The sequence below is a fragment of the Panthera tigris genome, chromosome D1 (genome assembly GCF_018350195.1).
Source record: "Panthera tigris isolate Pti1 chromosome D1, P.tigris_Pti1_mat1.1, whole genome shotgun sequence".
NCBI lineage: Eukaryota > Metazoa > Chordata > Mammalia > Carnivora > Felidae > Panthera > Panthera tigris.
In genome coordinates, this window is record NC_056669.1 from 59,003,320 (window position 1) to 59,022,603 (window position 19,284).

General features: G+C 48.5%; 2 protein-coding genes, 1 long non-coding RNA gene and 1 pseudogene across 5 annotated transcripts in view; 1 reads left to right on the forward strand and 3 right to left on the reverse strand.

The window, feature by feature from the left end:
- LOC102970124 overlaps positions 1-19,284 on the forward strand; it is a 48,597-nt gene that overhangs the window by 27,942 nt on the left and 1,371 nt on the right. The window contains exons 3-4 of the long non-coding RNA XR_006208216.1: positions 3,894-3,997; positions 9,796-9,962. This is a non-coding gene — a long non-coding RNA (uncharacterized LOC102970124). The remainder of the gene's footprint in view (positions 1-3,893; positions 3,998-9,795; positions 9,963-19,284) is intronic.
- FOLR1 (folate receptor alpha) lies at positions 889-9,884 on the reverse strand. 3 transcript variants are annotated; one of them, XM_015537017.2, is made up of 6 exons: positions 9,808-9,884; positions 6,362-6,456; positions 4,147-4,307; positions 1,733-1,921; positions 1,449-1,584; positions 889-1,306 (listed from the first exon to the last, which is right to left on the reverse strand). In XM_015537017.2, the coding sequence occupies exons 3-6, from the start codon at positions 4,297-4,299 to the stop codon at positions 1,020-1,022; spliced, it is 765 nt and encodes a 254-aa protein (XP_015392503.2). In that variant the 5' UTR covers positions 4,300-4,307; positions 6,362-6,456; positions 9,808-9,884; the 3' UTR covers positions 889-1,019. The 3 variants fall into 3 exon arrangements, with proteins under 3 accessions (XP_015392503.2, XP_042814068.1, XP_042814069.1); XM_042958134.1 differs by having other exon boundaries at positions 4,147-4,319; XM_042958135.1 differs by lacking the exon at positions 6,362-6,456 and having other exon boundaries at positions 9,808-9,855.
- Positions 7,954-8,977, reverse strand: LOC102969256 (annotated as a pseudogene).
- Positions 11,995-15,959, reverse strand: LOC102968953 (folate receptor beta-like). Its single transcript, XM_007080893.3, has 5 exons — positions 15,860-15,959; positions 15,457-15,630; positions 12,780-12,968; positions 12,523-12,658; positions 11,995-12,386 (listed from the first exon to the last, which is right to left on the reverse strand). Exons 2-5 carry the CDS (start codon positions 15,622-15,624, stop codon positions 12,100-12,102), a joined length of 780 nt encoding a protein of 259 aa, XP_007080955.2. The 5' UTR covers positions 15,625-15,630; positions 15,860-15,959; the 3' UTR covers positions 11,995-12,099.

Here is a 19,284-nt window from a genome sequence, read left to right on the forward strand (position 1 = left end):
AAGAGTCAGATTGCCTGAGTTGGAATCTCAGCTTTTATGCAGGGGACAGTTTTAGCCATATTTCTTAATTTATGTGGCCATTTCCACATATGTACAAGGCACACAACAGTCTATATACCCTATAGGAATAAATGTAAAGCATTTAGGATAGTGCCTGGTAGATAGTGCTTTGTGGGTGTTAGCTGTTGGTGAGGAATGGCTCTTGCTGAACCTCTTCACCTCTACCCAGCCATACATCCAGAACATGCCAGGCACACCCATTCCTCTCTCTTCTATTGGAGAGCTGAGCACGGAGCAGAATAGTCAACCTGGGGGGGGGGACATAGGTCCAATTCAAATTCTAAAATTCTGAGCCTTGGGGCGCCTGGGTGGCTCAGTCGGCTGAGCGTCCTACTTCGGCTCAGGTCATGATCTCGAGGTGCGTGAGTTCGAGCCCCGCATCGGGCTCTGTGCTGACAGCTCAGAGCCTGGAGCCTACTTCAGATTCTGTGTCTCCCTATCTCTGCCCCTCCCCCACCCATGCTCGCTCTCTCTCTCTCTCTCTCTCTCTCTGTCTCTCTCTCTCTGTCTCTCTCTCTCTCTCTCTCTGTGAAAAATAAACTTAAAAAAATAACATAACATAACATAACATAACATAACATAACATAACATAACATAACATAACATAACATAAAATAAAATTCTGGGCCTGGCTCTAGATTAGAGCTGTAACAAAAAATGAAATTGAGAGCTATGAATATGTCCTAGGTTATAAGCGCAGTTAAACATCTAGAAAGTTCATAGTAAGTTTCAGAACTTGGAACTGACCAAGTCTAACTGGCTTCAATCAGCGGGAACCTGAAAGCAAAAGTCACATTCCCATTTCACACCCAAAGAATTCACTTAATACATGTTAGGTGTCTGGTTTATTCAAACGTGGGTCTGAGCCCCGCCCCCATCCAAGGAACAGGAAGTGAATAGCTGGGAGCTATGGGGCTGAACAGGGCAGGGCTGTGCAGGTATCACAAGGTAAAAGGAGCTCAGCTGAGCAACCAGAGTTGCAGCATGGGGACCAGGCTGAGCAGGAGAAGCCCAATCCCATGGGGCATGGCCCCAGCACTCATGGCCAAGGCGTAGAACCTGGCCACCTCCTCGTTGGGGTTGCCCTGGGCCGGGTCGAACCACATCTGGATGCAGCGGCCGCTCCCTCGGCTGTAGTTGCTGAGTTTGTAGGAGTGGCTCCAGATTTCACTGCACAGAGCAGCAGGTGTGGGGAAATAGAAATGGAAGTGGTGGCAGGCAGCTCCCACTGGGCACCGGTTATGCCCTGTAGGGAAGATGGAAGACCTTTAGCCACTGGGCCCAGAACTAACTTTGTTTCCGCCAATCTCACAGCCCCAATATGCCAGCTCCACACCCCACACCTCTGCCTCCAAATCTCTCCCTCCCTGACCTGCCCAGGCCCTCACCTGAGCTCCAGTCCCAGCCCTTGTGCCAGTTGCTCTTGCAGGTGTAGGACGTGCGACAGTCCTCCCACCATTGCTGACAGTCCTCCTTGCACAGGGGCACGTTCAGGATGCGTTCTTTGCGCCAGCTCTGGTTCACCTGGGAGAGGTGAGTGGAGAAAAAGGGCTCAGGTTCAAGATTCTCGGCAGCTCTGCCCTGAAGAGAGAGCTGGAGAGGCAGCCCGAGGAGTTGTCTGGGAGGCTCAGGTCCTCTGCAAAGTTGGGGGTCCAGGGGAGCACACTCATACCTGCTGGATCCAGGGCCCCAGGTTGGGGGAGCACTCATAGAGGCAGGTGTCCTGGATGAAGTGCTGTTTGCAGGCAGGTGCCATCTGTCCACAGTGGTCCCAGTTGAATCTGTACAGGTAGGAAATGTCCTTATGGGCTTCCCGGCTGGTGTTGGCAAAGCAGCAGGAATTCTTCTTCCAGGGGCTGCACTGGGTCGGGGAGACACAGGCACTAACTCCCATGCCTGGCACAGCCACAGTATTCCCATGTGCAGCCTCTCCCCCTTTAGTCTTTTTTAAATTATTTATTTATTTATTTATTTTTTTAATGTTTAGTTATTTACTTGGGGGTGGGAGAGAGAAAGAGAGAGAGAGAGAGAAGGAGAGAGGGAGAGAGAGAAAATCCCAAGCAGGCTCTGTGCTGTCAGTACAGAGACTGACATTGGGCTTGATCCCATGAACTATGAGATCATAACCTGAGCTGAAATCAAGAGTCCTACACTTGACTCACTGAGCTACCAAGACTCCTCCCTCTTTTATCCCCTAACACAGTCAATCTTTCAGAGAAATACTTGCCACTGGGGGACCCTCTTTGGGGGAAGTGCAGCCATTATAAAATTCAATAATCCAAATCTCTATTGAGCTCCTACTTACTCTAACCCAGAAGGTAGAGACATAACAATGAAAACTCATCAACTGCTTTGGAAAGAGATTAAGCAGGGGAGAGGGATGGGGAAGGGCAGTTTTCTAGACTTGTCAGACAAGCCTCATTTAGAAGGTGACAAAGACCCAGAGGTGAGGAGGCAAGCTAAATAAATTGGAACCTCAGAATAGATCTAATTACATAAATACTCAAAACAGTGAATGAATGAAAACCCATAGTTTAGAATTCAGTTTAAAAGCAAAATATTAAAATGTACTCTTTAGGGGCGCCTGGGTGGTTTAGTTGCTTAAGTGACTGACTTTGGCTCAGGTCAGGATCTCACGGTTTGTGAGTTCGAGCCCTGCATGGGGCTCTGTGCTGGCAGCACAGAACCTGCTTTGGATTCTGTGTCTCCCCCTCTCTCTGCCCCTCCTCTGCTCATGCTCTATCTCTGTCTCTGTCTCTCTCAAAAATAAATAAGATAAACATTGTTTTAAAAAGCTTAAAAAACCACAATAAAAACAAAAAAAAGTGCACTTTAAAAGAAGTTAAAATCAAGGCTGCTCAAAGTATGCAAGTTACACCATCACTTAGCTGCAGGCTCAGTGATTCTGAGCAAGCACTAACTGGGGACTGTGATCATTATCTGCTACTGAGGTCAAAATGAACATTTACAGGGGCGCCTGGGTGGCTCGGTCGGTTAAGCGTCCGACTTCGGCTCAGGTCATGATCTCGCGGCCCGTGAGTTCGAGCCCCGCATCGGGCTCTGTGCTGACCGCTCAGAGCCCGGAGCCTGTTTCAGATTCTGTGTCTCCCTCTCTCTCTCTGCCCCTCCCCTGTTCATGCTCTGTCTCTCTCTGTCTCAAAAATAAATAAACATTAAAAAAATTAAAAAAAAAATGAACATTTACATATTGGAATGCATTTTACAAGTGACTTCCCTTTTGTGTTTTCTTTACAGTTATGCATCATATTGCTTTTTTAATGCTTAGATAGGTCCAGGATATTAAAGGGGTTGTGACATGGGGCGCCTGGGTGGCTCAGTCGGTTAAGCGTCCGCCTTGACTTCGGCTCAGGTCATGATCTCACGGCCCGTGAGTTTGAGCCCCGAGTCGGGGTCTGGGCTGACAGCTCGGAGCCTGGAGCCTGTTTCCAATTCTGTGTCTCCCTCTCTCTCAGCCCCTCCCCCGTTCATGCTCTGCCTCTCTCTGTCTCAAAAATAAATAAACGTTAAAAAAAAAAGGGGGGTTGTGACAAAATAATTTTCATAGAAAAGAGACCTCAGGTCCAACAAAAAGGTCAAGAGCCCCAGTGGAAATGATTGCTAGATGCATGAATCAATGTGCCTCACACCCAGCCTCAAGACCGTGAGAAATCTACTTTTCTCGAGCTGTTTGGGGCTGGAGGGAAAGAAACCACAATGTGTTGTGTGCACTTGCTGCTCTCAGATTCTTGGGTCAGTTCCTGTCTAAACTCTGAAATCAAAATCAGCCCATGGGTCTGATGTGTCTGACGGGTCTCTCCTGTGTCATTTCCCAGGCTCCTCTCTGGACGTGCTTCCTGATCTGTGTAACGCGGAAACCCAACAACCAAGGAGCTGAGGTGCTGGCATTGTACTGGCGACACTGAGCACACAGTATGTGGTAAGCCAGTAGTTGCCCGCATTAGTGCAAACTCAAAGTCTCTCAGGTGGCCTTCCTGCCTCCACCATGGAAAGGGTTTGATGCTTCTATCTCTGGCTGCCCTCTTCCTGAGTCAGCACCTCCCCACCTCGGATCACCCCTCCGCCCACCTGCTCATGCAGCTCGTCTTCTGGGCTTGGCTTTTCCTTGTGGTGCTTGGCATCCATACAGACATTGAGAAGCTCAGTCCTGGGCCGGGCTGCCCACACTGCAGCCACCCCCGCCAGAAGGAGCAGCAACTCTGTTGTCACCAGCTGGGCCATGTCAGTGTCTGAAGGAAGACCTGTGGTCAGTGGCACCAAGGAAAGCAGAGGTGGGGCCTCCAGGTGTGTGGGAACTGCCCCAGGTGGGTGGAGCCTCCAAGAAGCCTGGGCCGGGTCATGCCCCACCCCTACCCCTGTCTTCATAGCCTCAGGGAGGGGTGGGATCAGACACCGCCCTCTGGGACAGTCCTTGCTAGTGTCATTAGTGACTTCTCCAGGTGGACAGGAGGATCAAATGATGAAACTAAGGGATGGGGTTTGGGCAAAATGAAGAAATAGCCGGGAGATTGCCATAGGTCCACAGTCTTGTTTGAAATCCTTGGAGGCAAGTGTTTCAGAATTTCAAGTATTTAGGATTTTGTAAAAGTAATACAATTCACCTGCACGCAACAGTCAAGCATACATTCTGTGCTGAAATAGCTACACTGGTGGGAGAAATAAAAACTATAATAACCTCACATTAATTTTCAGGTCAGATTTTGACACCAAATGACTTCGTGCAAACTTTGACAATAACCTCAGTTTTGGAGCTCCAGATAAGCCGCAGACCTAAGTTTAAAACAAGACAACAAAACCCAGCCCCAGTTCCAGCCCTTCCCAGCCTCATCATTTGGCCTCTCCTGGAGATCCTGCACCACGGGGAATGTCCCAGGGCACAGAGGGCTGTGGGCAGCCAGCTGGACAGCCTCCGGGGCCTTGGGGAGGTTCCTGCCCCCGACCACAGAGCTGGCCTCCCTTTGGCTTTCGTAGCACCTGAATCCTCTGAATTCAGACACTGAACTTTGGGAGGGAACTGACCGTTCCTTCACCCCACCGGTCACCAGGCGCCTGGGCTCTCCTAAAGTTTGGCATTCGTTTCCCATGGCTCCCAAAGCGCACACGCCCCTCTGCTCAAAGTTGCCTTGTCTCCACACTGCCTTGCCCTCCCCGCCCTGTCCTGTGGAGCTCAGGCAGCTTCCTTGGCCTCCTGGACGGGACCTGAGCTGGGTGGCCTCCAGGCTGACTGCCTGGCAGGGCTTGGGAAACCTGGAATTGAATTCCCACCTCCCCTCTCCTCCTCGCCCCTCACCTTTCCACAATCCAATATTCTGCTGCTCTATTTACTCCAGTGTTTATTCATTCTCTCACTTGGTAATTCATTCATTCCAGGACCCAATCATCCTTCTAATGACCCAATCACTCACTGATTGGGTCACAAGACAAATCAGTACTCTCGGGAGCACCAGGTGACTCTTTGGATCAGGCTCTTTGGGGAAACACGGTCTAGCAGTTTAGAGCACAGTTCTCAGCCCTAACACACCACCTCTGGCTTGACCTTGGGGGAAAATAACTCAAATTATCTTGAGCTTTAGCGTCCTCATCTGAGCACTAAATGTAGGGGAGAAAACCCTAACGAATGAGAGTCAGCTGGGCACGGATTGTGTCATCAGTTGGCTCAGGCTGAGGGATGTGCCCCACCTACCATAATAGAGACCCCCCAAGATTGATACAGGCCCCTCGATTCCAGAGCTCCTTCAGCTTTGTCCCTTGCACCTTCGCTGTGCTGAGGCTTTCATGGGGGCCGCTGATGAGGAGTACTAGGGAGGCCTGGGTGGAGGCTGAGAAGGCCCTTCCCCAGGCTTGGTGGGCCCCACCTGGTCGGTCAGTAGTTTTTCTTGCTGTGGTGGTTGCTCTCTAGAGTCAGAGCTCTCTTCTCCCTGCAACCTATGCTCTCTGCAAGTTGCTCTCCACATTCCTAGTCTCAGCTTCAGATACTGGTGCAGCTGTGCCCCCACCAACCACCATCACCCTGAACACACACAACAACCCAGGGCCCCAGACGTGAAGTGCTAAGAACCCAGCACTGTGCTGAAAGGTAAAAGTCCGCTGGTTCTAGTTCGGTAGTGGACACCAGCTTGTGGTTTTAACCTTGGGCAGACCCTGCTCTGGGCCCTTAGCTTCCACTTCTGGATTCTCTAGGATTTAGGCAAAGTGGATCCTCTCGGTGCAGCAAATTCTTTAGCACATGCTGGGAGCACAGCGGGGTGTGTTGCCTCTACTAAAGGGGTGGGGAGTGGCATACCTGGGAGAGGAAGTGGTTCCTGGTCTGGCTCAGGCCTCTGCTCCGCTCTACAGTCCCCCTTGCCTTACTCCTGGGCACAGCCGCGGTTTAGTGGCCTAGGAGACGGGCAGTAGGTCAGGCAGCAGGGAATGTGGCCCAGGAGTGGAGCCCGGGATCGGGCGAAGGCCACTCAGCCGTTAATTCTTTTTTTTTTTTTTTTTTTTTTTTTTTTAAGTAAAATAGCTATTTATTCATCCTCTTGTCATGCCAAAATGTTTTGTGCATATACCACTCTAATTAGCACACCCTCTGTAACAGGCAAAATTGTACATCAAATTATATGTCATGTTACCTCATTATATAAAAATGTAAAGTGAAAATGATTTTTCAATTCCTTTTAACGTTACTAGTAAACAATTCAGCAGTAGATATGAGGCACAAACTCTTAGTAAAATATGACACAGGAAGAGCAATAATGTAATTCTCACTTAACTTGTCACAATTTGTTATGAATATACAAAGACAAGTTTCTAAAGTGTTATATTTACTAAGATTCTGGCAATAGCTTTATGTAACAAGACACAGCATACCAGGCCTGCCACTCAACTTGTTTATGGTAAGACTCAGCTTCAGTATGAAGCTGTTAAAAAAAAGAAAAAATTAGAAGTCTGCTTTTTTGTTTTACATGCTAAGTATCTTGGCAAGTATGCCATTAACCACAGTATGGAATTTAAGAGCAGGAATAAGGAGTTAATAAAAGCTAAACACGGCAGCCTAAACAAAATGCATACAAAAATAAAGTAACTATCGCTGGTTACATAAAATTTTCCTGACTGGTTAAAACTAACAGTGTAAAACATGTGTTTTAGAATCTTTAGCTGTCAAATTCAAAAAGTACCAGTGTCTATTTGAAATGATTCCTCTCCAAAGTGTAGTCAAAGTTAATTCAAATGTTATAACACATTCTAATGCTAAAAAACATTCAGTATTATTGAAGTGGAGGTAAATCCCAGAGCTTTTGGGGCTTTGTCGTGCTGCAAAAGGCTGTTACTCTGGTTCACTTAAAGCAGCAAGTGACAAGAGTCCAAGGATGTCTAAGGGCAAGACTGCCGTACCAGCTCTGAGCTCCCCATGAAGCATGGCTACTGTGTCCACAAAAATAGGATGTGTGAGGATAAAAGGCACGCTACTCTTCTAGCTAAAGAGATAGCAAACCACCCCCCCACCCCAAACCTCAAAGCTCCTTCCCCAGGTAAATAAAAGTATATAAGGGGAAAAATTAAAATATACTTATCTACTGAATAAGAATTTTGAAATATCAGTGTAATCCCTATTTCCAAAATGTTAACTAGAGTCATCTGGTCATTTCTAATTACATCTTAAATGATATATCCAGATTCGATTTCTGTTGATGTATCATTAGCTACTTCGAGTCAAAAATAGTAATTTTATTCCCAAATCTTAACCACTAGCACAACTGCAATGTATTATCTCCCAGAGTTGTTCAGCCTTGGAAGAGAAAAAACTGATGTTCAAGCAGCAGGCAACAATTATGGCCCTTTCACACAGAGGCATCCGAGTGGCTACTGAATAGTCCAGTAATAATTCTAAAAACAAGAAAATTCATGCATTTTAGTAATTATGTCATAATTTTAACCGTTGAAATTTCCTTAGACATTGCACTTTCTTTATAAAGGATTCCTGATTTTTCTTAATATTATGACAAGTCGGGACTTGAACTAGCAGCCTTCTTTTTCTTCTTCTTACTGTGTTTCTCATGCTTCTTTTTCTTTTTTGTTTTTTCTTTTCCTCATTCTTCACTGCTTTTCTTCTTTTTTGCTCATACTTCTTCAACATAATCTGATTCTGATAAGGACTCAGATGATAAAGGCTTATCTTCAGGACGCATCTTTCTTTTTTGCTGAGTCCTTTAATGTCCTTGTCTTTCTCAGTTGCATCCTTTGACTTCTTTTTCTTTTTTTAAACTATCCTTACTGTCCCATTCAGTTTCTGACATGGAGCTTTCAGAAGATTTATGTGAACGATTCTTCTTTCTCTTTTTTCTTTTTCCTTGTTTTTTATCCTCATCTTCAGAATCCAAAGAACTGCTGGAAGAAGCAGAGCTTGATGAAGAAGATGAATACCTACCAGATTTCTTCTTTTTTTTTTTCTTTCTCTGTTTTTTTTGGATGAGCTCTCACGTCCACTTAATAATTTCTCCCTGTGTTTTTCCAGTTCTTTCTTCCAATTCTCATTTTCTCTTCAAATTCAGCCAATGCCTTGGAGCCTTTCTTTTTCTTCTCTAGTTGTTCTTTCACTTCTTCCCAGGTAGGCCTTGGTCGATTCAGATAATTTTGGGTCATTGGCCCTGAAGACTGGATTGGACCCCTGGATCTGGCCATTGCTATTGGGTTCATATAGGCCACTCGATTTTCCTGCTGCCCCATGGTGCGGGACTAAGCACACAGTCAGGCACAGAGGAAGATCAAGCCAGAGAGGTGGCTGAGGTGGGCCCACCGCAGGTCCTTCGGCCTACTCAGCAGTTAATTCTTGCACGTCAATTATTGTGGACACTAGCCAGCTTCCACAGGAGGTGGGTGGATTAATAGTGCCGGCCTAGGGCCAGTCCCCAGCCCCACTTACCCCATTTTCTCCCCCAGACTCAGGTCTGATAAAACCTTGCAGCCTGAGTTGCCGAGTCCTTTAAAACAATCTGATCCACTTCCAACCCCCTGTCCTTGTTATACAGAAGAGAATGAGACCTAGAGAATCAGGATAGAACCAATTGCAGGGCAAGGGCTGGAGTGCAAGCTTCCAAGCTCCCAGCCAGCTGTAGAGAGCACAGAACTCTCCAGTCCCCAACTTATAGATCCAGCAACTCCTCCAAGCTCATCAGCCCCAGGCATTGCTCACCTCCAGCTGCACAATCAGATGTTCAGATGCCCAGAACCCCAGGCCCCAGCCCTCCTCCCTCCACTCTCCTGCCCCCCACATCTACCCATACAGGTGCCCCATCTATGGCATCATCAGAGTCTGGTCTCATGTAGACCCCTCCCACCTCTCTCACCCTAGCCAAGGACACAAGTCTTCCTTTTATCATGGTGGTACCGCTTTTGGGGAAAGGGAAGAGTAGAGGAGCAAATTTGGGCATGAGAAAATACCAAGCTTTATTTTGTCACAGCGCCTGTGTGCAACCCAGGGAGAAGTGGTTACAGAGACGAAAGCCTAGAGGAAGGGTCTAAGTTGGATGCAGATGTGGGAGCCATCAACCTATGGATGGCAATAGAAGTTTAAGGAAGATGGAGCCTCAATACCCTGGGGAAGGCCATAGGTCTGGGCCCATGGAACAGGGAGGGGGTGGGATTGCTGGGGGAGCAGCCAAGCCCTAAAGGGTCTGCAAAGAAATGGACTCCCAGGAGACCCCCAGCTCATGCCCTGCTTTCCCTCTCCCTCAGAGTGATCCTTACTTGAATCCTGTGACAAGCAGGGAGGGTTCAGCCCTCTGAAGACCTTGGCAGATAAGGCACCGTTGGACCCTTCAGACCTCTCTTCTGGCTTTATAGGACCAGACAGCCTTCTCCTGATTGGGGAAGAATGACCAGAGATCTAGGAATGTCTTAAGGTGGGAGCTCTTTCAGATTGGACTTGTCCCTGCCTGCACCCTCCACCCCTGCCCTGGGGGCTGATCATTAACTGGGCTTTGTGGCCCCTCCACCAGGAGAGTAAGGCCCTGGGCCCTGATGGCTTCAGAAGTAACCAGCCACTGGGAGGTGATTTGGGGGTGGGGTTATGACCTGTGGGGAGTCCCTGCCCTTGTTGAGCCTCAAGCCTGGTTCTGAATCTGAGATCTGGGTGCTGGGGTGGGGGTGAAGCAGCCACCTTGGAGCAGATCCCAAGAGAGTTATCTGCCTGGACCGGAAGCTTAATATCAGCAAGGTGAGCTATCCGCATCCTTGTAGAACCCAATCTGTAGGCTGCCCTGTGACCAGACAAAGATAACAGGAAGGTGTTTGGCCTACAAAGGGAGAGGCCCTGGGCTGCAGGGAGTGGGGGTGGGAGAAACTGGAGCTTTACCTGAGTGCCAGCCCATCAGCTGTGGAAACTGTGGTTCCCAGGCAGCAAGGTGGGGCTAGGATTCAGATCTGAGTCCCATTCCAAACCAGATCCTTTCACAAAGAATGAAAGAGAAGCTTTGTGAGAGACACTCAGGGCATCAGCCTAAGGCTTGCAAATCCAATGTTTCTCCTCTGGCCTCAATTCCTGCCCTTGCCGTCTTAACTTCTATTTCAGCCATCTAGAAATTTTTGCTTGTGCTTTGGTCCCACCAAGTTTTTGTACATGCTGAACCATAACCATGGAATACCGGTCCGCCCTCCGTTTTCTGCTTGGCAAACATTACTCCTCTGGAAGCCTCCTCTAACCTCCCTGGGCTTCCATAGGCTACTTGTGAGGGCTTGTGTTGTCAGGGACAGCAGATGATAAACACAGTAGGTAGGTGTTTGTAGAAAGGGACTGGAGCAATGTGATAAGAAAGTGCCTGGATGACTTCTTTTGGTTGAGTGGTCAGAAGTCCTGTTAGTGGGAATTGTAGGTTGAAATCTGAGAGGCTATGAGGAGCCAGCCCACAGAGGACAAAGGAACGTTCCAGGAACACAGAAAGAGAATTGCCTGAGAAAGGCCCAAAGTGAAAAGTGTGAATGGTATGGAAGGGGAACAGTTTGACACGAGTGAGCTCTAAGTTGGGGCGGATGGCAGGGCTTTCTATGCCATTGAAGCTTAGTTTTTCCAACAGATACCATGGAAAAGCCTTAAAGCTCTGGTGAGGGGCTGTCATGTAGTAAGACATTTTTTGTGTTTGTTTTACTTTTTTTCCTTTTTTAAAAAATCTTTATTTATGGGAGAGAGAGAGACAGAGTGCAAGCTGGGGAGGGGCAGAGAGAGAGGGAGAAGCAAGCTCTAGGCTCTGAGCTGTCAGCACAGACCCTGACGGTGTGACTTGAACCCATGAACTGTGAGATCATGACCTGAGCCAAGTCGGATGCTTAACTGCCTGAGCCACCCAAGCACCCGAATGCATATGCTTCTTGACCCAGCAATCCCTTTTCTGGAATTCAAGTATAGCATTCTACCATGCATAAGATGACTCAGTGTAGCATTATTTGTCCTTTTAAGAAAGGGAAGCAATGCCATTGCTCTTCATTGGCATTCCCTACCCACTACCACCACCAATAGCTCCACCCTAGTCCACATCTAGAAAGGGAAGGAAGGGGCAAGAAACTTTTATTTCCCACCAGGAGCCTGATGACTCATCTGCCAGTCTCTGCCCACCTCTTCCACCAATGCCCTCATCCCCTGTGATGTAGGAGTGATGAACTTGGGGGAGGGAACTTGAGGGGGAAGCCTGGTGCAGAAGTAAGAACCTCAGACTTAGGGGTCAGTTTCCACCCCTACTTACTGGTGAACTTCAAGCCAGTCCCAGTCCCTCTTTGGGCCTCTCAATAGGAATGATAAAGCAATGAGGCATGTTGCCCCCCAAATGACTCATCTCCAAATTATTTACGAGACACAAGATATACCTGGATCTGTCTATTAAAATAGGCTGTCAGAGGAACCCCATATGACCCATCTTGGATCAAGAAGCATAATTACTAGGGCATTGGGAGGCCCCTTTATCTGAGATTGCTGAGCTGGGCTGAGGCTGGGTCACCTAGGCTGGGTGCAGTCAAGGAAGATGTCCAGATGTCGGCAGTGGGAGGGACTCAGCTGAGGAGCCAGAGGTGCAGCATAGGGACCAGGCTGAGCAGGAGAAGGCCAATCCCATGGGGCATGGCCCCAGCACTCATGGCCAAGGCATAGAACCTGGCCACTTCCTCGTTGGGGTTGCCCTGGGCCGGGTCGAACCACATCTGGATGCAGCGGCCGCTCCCTCGGTTGTAGTTGCTGAGTTTGTAGGAGCGGCTCCAGATGCCCTCACACAGGGCTGCGGGCGTGGGAAAGTAGGTCTCAAATGTGCGACAGGTGGCTCCGGCTGGACACTTGTTCGATCCTGCATGGGGAGAGAGGGTGGACACAGACATTCAGCCCCTGGGCCCAAAGCCCATTTCTGGCCACCCCCCTGGAGATCCGCACCCAACCCCAGATCCTCGGACCCCGCCTCCATCTCCGCACCCCCGGGCCCTCACCTGAGCTCCAGTCCCAGCCCTTGTGCCAGTTGCTCTTGCAGGTGTAGGAGGTGCGGCAGTCCTCCCACCATTGCTGACAGTCCTCCTTGCACAGGGGCACGTCCAGGAAGCGTTCCTTGCGCCAGCTCTGGTTCACCTGGGTGGGAGGGGGGGAGGGAGGGCTCCTCTCAGCCAGGGGTGCTGGCAGCCACCGCCTTGACCACCTTGACCGAGCAGGATGGCAGCCCGCTGGGCTGGGGTGAGGGAGAGGCCCGTACCTCCTGGATCCAGGGCCCCAGATTGGGTGAGCACTCGTACAGACAGTTGTCCTGAATGAAGTGGCGCTGGCAGGCAGGCTCTATCTTGCCGCAGTGGTCCAGGTTGAAGTTATACAAGAGGGAGGGGTCCTTGTGCAGCTCCTGGCTGGTGTTGTGTGAGCAGCAGGCGTTCTTCCTCCAGGGAATGCACTGGGTGGAGAAGACACTGGAACACATGCCTCCCCCACCACAGCTGTCTCCTCCATATTCCGGCTCCTTGGCCCCAGGTAGGGCATCCAGAGGAATACTTGCTGGGGAGGGTGCCTCTATGCCTGGCCCTTGGGGTAGTTATAACAGAACTTTTAACAGAGAGTAAAACAGAGGATGTGGGAGGCATGGGAACCACTGTCTGGGGGAGCAATTATTTTTACAGCTCTAAACAGTTTACAAAGTTATTTCACATGATTCGGGTTATTTATATTACTCATTCCGCATCCAGCCCATATTAACTGAATGCTTACCTTCAATCAGGCGTTGTGCTAGGTGCTGAGAATATAGTAGTGAACAAAACAGATCAAATCTCTACCTTTATGGAGCTTATAGTTTTAGTCCCGGGCAGAGGGAAGATACAGATCATTGTAGGCACAGAAAACAACAAGTGCAAAGTCCCTGAGGCTTTGGCACTTTATGCCTTCAACGGTCTAGTGAAAACATCATTACTTCAACTTTGACAGAGTTTACATAAACTGCATCCCTGGGAAATGGTAGGATCAAGATTTTAACTCAGGACAGGGGTGGGGTTGAAAAGCCTGGCTCCAAGCTGTGGTAAGGGTGGAGATGAGGGGGGCTGATCTGCTGTCGTCTGGTCTGGAATCCCAGGCTAGGGGACTTCAGATAGGTCCAGAAAGCAGTGGGGAACAGAGGGGCAATGTCTTGCACATGAACCCCGGTGTGGACCTGACTCAACGCGGGAGGCAATCCCAGAGAGGTAAATTCAAGACAGCTAAGACAGAGGAAGTGGCGAAGGTGTCTGAAGAAATCGTTCTAAGCTGGGCCTCCAGAGCTGAGTGATTATGAGCCGATTGCTTAAAATCTCTGAGATGACCTCTAGCACCCAGGGCCAAGTGACAGGGGAGATGTGACAGGTCTGGGCACTCAGGAGAAACTCAGGAAAACCCATGAGGGTAGAACCAAACCTACCCTTCTCCAGCAACCCAGCCCGCCCCCAGCACAGCTGACACAGAACATGCTTCCAGGCCTCCCTAACTTCATGCACACACCTCCTCTGATGCCCCGACTCTCGGTTGCCCTGCAAGAACCCATGCACCTCATCCCTGACCTGCCCACCACAGTCAGTGGCTTCTGCCTCCACAAGATTAATTATATAATGAAAATCACTTGCTGGCCTATAGCAGGGGCTCAACATAGATAAGCACTCTCAGTGCAGCCCCTGTCTCTCTCAGAGTTACAGAATCATCTGTCTCCCACAAAAGTCTGTGTGCCATTTCTTGGAGAAGAAGAAGTGCTCCAGAGGGTTCTTCAAAGCACCCTCTAGAACTTAAAATGTTCTGAAAATGAAGTGGTGGATACAGACTTCCGGTTTTGGAAGATAAAAAGCTCTGGAGATGGGTGGTGGTGATGGTCCCAAGACAATGTGCATGGATTTAATACCACTGAACTGGATACTTAGACATGCTTAAAATGGCATATTTTATGTTACTCATATTTTAGCCATGCACACATGCACAAAGCAAATGATACATCGGAAATGACTCAGAAGTCATGGGGCTCTGGGCTTCCCGCCCTTCACTTCCAGCCCCTGGGTCAGTCTATGCCTTCTTTACCTGGAAACATCCCCGGCCCTCTAGCAACGTGAGATTTTGTGGGGAACAGAGGAGGAGACCAGGAAGAGTGAAATACTGACATCTCTCACGATCCTGGAGTTCAACCTCAAGTTCGGGTTCCCTGAGTGGCTTCAGGGGCTTTACCTATAAAAGGAGGGCCCTCACCTCCCCTTCTCTGTGGGCAGCAGCATCCTTGGCTCTTGCCTCACTACTCTTGCCACGGCTTGTGCTGTAACCCTGCCACCCGTGTACATGCTGTTCTCTGCTAGGCTGCCCTTTCCTGCTTTGTCTTCCTGGAAATCTCTTACTCATCCTCCAAGGCCAAGGCTGATGGCACCTTTCCTGGGAAGTGTTCCCAGCATTATCTGATTTGTCACTGTCTCTTCAGGACTTAATAGGGGTGGAGGACCTGGACTGTTCATATGTGTTTGCCGCATTGTGACCTTGAGGGACCTGTCTCCCCTGTACCTCGTCTTTGAGCTGCGTAGGCTGGCACATAGTTAATGCTGGGAAAGGCACTGCCCGACTCTGTCCTAAGCCCTGCTAAAGACTAGCCTCTCAATTCCCACATGTACCTGTGCCCTCTCTGGGCCTCATTTCCCATTTCCTTATCTGAATGAGTAGAGACCATCCACCTACCAACTAGGCCCTTTGGGCATATTCACTGACAAGGCGTGAGGAAAGCACTTGGCCCATAGTGGGTGCCAGAAAATGGTCCCCTCACTACAGTAAATCTGGTGGCCTCCTGGGGATTGCCTCAGCCACCCTCTTGACTCCATTGCTCCCCAAAACTGATCTTCCCATTTCCCAACTTCTTCCATTCTCTCCAACCCTTGACCCCACTCCATCCTCACCTGGTCATGCAGCTTGTCCTCAGGGCCCGGCTTTGTCTTGTGGTGCTTGGCGTCCGTGCAGACATTGAGCAGGTCTCTCCTGGCCCCTGGAGTCCTGGACTGGGCGCCCCACGCAGTAGCCACCGAAACCAGAAGCAGCAGCTGTGTCATCTGCCAGGCCATGTTCATCTATTCCTGCCAGAAAGCCACAGTCAGAGGTGGACACAGCCTGAGAGAGAGGCAGCAGCCATGAGACTCTCCACCGAGTTTCTTGTCTGCCTGCCAAGCCCAGATCTCTGCCTCCTCACCCAGCTTATCCCCTAGGGCACCTGAGCCAAACAACAAGGCAGATGTAGAGGTCTAGGCCAGAAGGCAAGATCCAAGGGCCTTCTTCCAAGGGCCCTCCAATGCTAGCTTGCTCTACCTTGGTGGGAGCCACCACCCTTCTCTGGATATATCCTTCTGTATTTCACTGGTGGTGTTTCATCCACAGTCTGACAGTCCTGCCAGCTTGGCAAGTCTTCTCAGATCTGCACAACAGGAACCACAGGAAGTGGTCTGCTGATGAGGGTGGGGAGTGAGAGGAAGAAGTACCTGTCAGCCTCAGCCCATCCCCCACCAGTCCAAGGTAGCCTAGTTTCAGGCCCCCGGAGACTGCCAGTGGGCAGACAGGGATGCTGACCTAGGGCCAGCTGAAGGCCCTGAGCCATTCAGTTACCGCTTATGGTCCTGGACCCGGTGACACGGGAGTTGGGGGATGCTAGGGGTGCAATGTGGAGAGCCAATGAGGGTGCAGGCCCGGAGAGTCAGAGCCCGGTTTCTCACACCTCAACAACCCCTCCCCACCACACAAGGGTCTTGGGAAGTTACCCTGGTGGAGCCAGGCGTAGAACCAGGGGAAGGCCAAGAGTAAGGCACTTGAAGGAGGGAACGGAGCCAGAGCAGTGGGTGGTGGGAGTTACCAGAGGAAAATTCAGCAGACACGAGAGACCCCAGGAGAACTGGGAAAGACTTCATCTTTCCTCCCCTCTCCCTCCCCACTTTCCCTCAAAGCCTGAACTTGCCTCTGCCCTCAGCCCACCTGGGAGGAACAGTGTCTCCCTCCTCCTCTCCACTCCCTCTTATAAACCTACCTGGACTGCTTCTCCAGTGTCTCAGTCAGGCGGGGTGGTCAGGCTCTGTCTAGGAAACAGCTCAACTGTTTTTCGGTGAGAGGCCAGGTAAATAAATTATGGTCCACCCAATGGGATCTAACCTGGTATAAAAGATTGAGAAAGCTCTTGGTGTACAAATATGGGAAAAGCTCCAAGTATATTGTTAAGTGAAAGAAGGAGGGTGCAGAAAGGTGTTGGTAGAATGCAATCTTTTGTGTAAACAAGGAAGAGGGAGAATGTATGTGCTTGCGTAAGAAAATTCTGGAAATGTAGAAGAAAATTTTTTAAGTAGTTGCTTGGTGGGATGACACAGGATTAGGAATGAGACTTTCTTCTATTTAAAAAAAAATTTTTAAGTTTATTAATTTTTTAGTAATCTCTACCCAACAGGGGGCCAAACTCCCAACCCCAAGATCAAGAGTCGCATGCTCTTCTGACCGAGCCAGACAGGTGCACTGAGACTTTCTTCTATAAATCTTTCTATGCTGTTTTGATTTTTTGAACCATATGAGTATATACCTTATTTAAATATAACATGTATGTTTGTATGTATATGAATATAAATATATAAAATGTTGAATGGAAAGATAAAATACAGAATGATGCATCTGATTTGATACCATTATGTACATTTCAGTAAGAAGGATATTTATAAAATAATGCTATGTATTAGTTATGGATACTATAGATATGTTTGCAGAAATGTGAACATGAGGCTACCATTAGTCCTAGGTCCTTGGGTATACTACCATAGAAATTCTGTGCGTTTATGCCATATGCAGTTGACCCCTTGAACAACATGGATTTGAACTGCACAGGTCTACTTATACACAGATTTTCTTCGGATAAACAGTACAGTACTATAAATGCATTTTCTCAATAACATTTTCTTTTCTCTAGCTTATTTTATTGTATGAATATGGCATAAATACACATAACATACAAATTATGTGTTAATTGTTTATGTTACTGGTAAGGCTTCCAGTCAACAGTAGGCTATTACTAGTTAGGTTCTGGGGGAGTCAAAAGTCACATGCGGATTTCTTTTTTCTTTCTTTCTTTCTTTTTTTTTTTTTAATTTTAATGTTTATTTTTGAAAGAGAGCATGAGCGGGGAAGGGACAGAAAGAGAGGGAGACACAGAATCTGAAGCAGGCTCCAGGCTCTGAGCTGTCAGCACAGAGCCCGATGCGGGGCTCAAACTCACGGACCGTGAGATCATGACCTGAGCTGAAGTCGGATGCCCAACCAACTGAGCCACCCAGGCACCCCTAACATGCAAATTTTCAACTGCACAGTGAGGTAGGGAGTATCAGCACTCCTAACCTCTGCATTGTTCAAGGCCAACCATATGTTCCATTTTTGTGCACAAATGATAGCATACTGTTCTACACTTTGCCTTTTGGGGGTAGTTTCACTGTACATTTGTGCTTTTTTTTTAAAGTCTATTTATGTATTTTGAGAGAGAGAGAGAGAGAGAGCGCATGTGCATGTGCATGTGAGTGGGGGAGGGACAGAGAGAGAAGGAAAGAATCCCAAGCAGGTTCTACGTTGTCTGCACAGAGCCCAACATGAGGCTCGATCTCACCAACTGTGAGATCATGATTTGAGCTGAAATCAAGAGTCGGACACTTAACCGACTGAGCCACCCAGGCACTCCTCACTATACATTTATGCTTTTGACAAAACAAACAAAAACCTCATGAAGCCAAGTTATCCGCACTTACACACTTGAGTATTATCGTCACAGCTGATACCATAACCTTCAAGTATTTCTTTATGCCTTGTATGGTCTGAAATTAATTAAAATGCTCTCTATGGCAAAAACCCTTTCTTTAACCATTATAAAAAAGTTAAGAAAGGAGGCACCTGGCTGGCTCAGTCAGTGGAGCACGTGATTCTTTAAAAAAAAAAATTTTTTTTAATGTTTATTTTATTTTTGAGACAGAGGGAGACAGTGCATGAGCAGGGGAGGGGCAGAGAGAGAGGGAGACACAGAATCTTAAGCAGGCTCCAGGCTCCGAGCTGTCAGCACAGAGGCCGATGCGGGGCTCGAACTCACGGACCCTGAGATCATGACCTGAGCCGAAGTCGGAAGCTCAACGGACTGAGAGCCACCCAGGCCCCCTGGAGCACGTGACTCTTGATCCCGGCGTTGTAAGTTCAAGCCCCACGCTGGGTGTAGAGATTACTCAAAAATAAAATCTTTAAAAAACAAAAAGTAAAGGAAGAAAAGTTCATTTTTTCAAGTCAGAGATGCTTGTCCCTTAGTCTATTTCTCAAACATTATTTCAGATAGTAAAATTGCTGCTAGCAAGAAGATCGATGGTATTGCCCCTGTTTTTTTCTTTTTTTTTTTTTTTAATAATGTATATTGATGTTTTCCCATTATGATTTTGGGAAAGCCTCCAAATCTTGTCCTCGCGTACCCAACTAGTGGAATACCTCTCCTGGGGCAAGGTCTGTGGTTTCAGTCTGTTCTCAGCACATGGTCCTGCCGCGGGTACGTCTGGGATGGCAAGGTCAGAGTCTGGTTATGAGATGCTCACCTTGCCCCATGTGCCCACTCCGGGCTCCATCACTGCTGAGTACCAGACCATGGTCAGCAGCACTATTGAACCAGCCTGCAAACCAGCCTGCGATCTTCACTGTGCTGCTGGTCTTGGTACCTTCATTCCCTAAACTGGGACATGTAT

What these genes read in the sequence shown, in the direction of transcription:
- FOLR1 (XM_015537017.2), bottom strand. Translation starts at nt 4,299, where the DNA reads ATGGCCCAGCTGGTGACAACAGAGTTGCTGCTCCTTCTGGCGGGGGTG. An exon ending in AAGACGAGCTGCATGAGCAG is followed by an intron (nt 1,922 to 4,146) that starts GTGGGCGGAGGG and finishes TCCCCGACCCAG; the next exon opens with TGCAGCCCCTGGAAGAAGAA. An exon ending in TGGGGCCCTGGATCCAGCAG is followed by an intron (nt 1,585 to 1,732) that starts GTATGAGTGTGC and finishes CACCTCTCCCAG; the next exon opens with GTGAACCAGAGCTGGCGCAA.
- LOC102968953 (XM_007080893.3), bottom strand. Translation starts at nt 15,624, where the DNA reads ATGAACATGGCCTGGCAGATGACACAGCTGCTGCTTCTGGTTTCGGTG. An exon ending in AGGACAAGCTGCATGACCAG is followed by an intron (nt 12,969 to 15,456) that starts GTGAGGATGGAG and finishes TTCTCCACCCAG; the next exon opens with TGCATTCCCTGGAGGAAGAA. An exon ending in GGGCTGGGACTGGAGCTCAG is followed by an intron (nt 12,387 to 12,522) that starts GTGAGGGCCCGG and finishes CTCCCCATGCAG; the next exon opens with GATCGAACAAGTGTCCAGCC.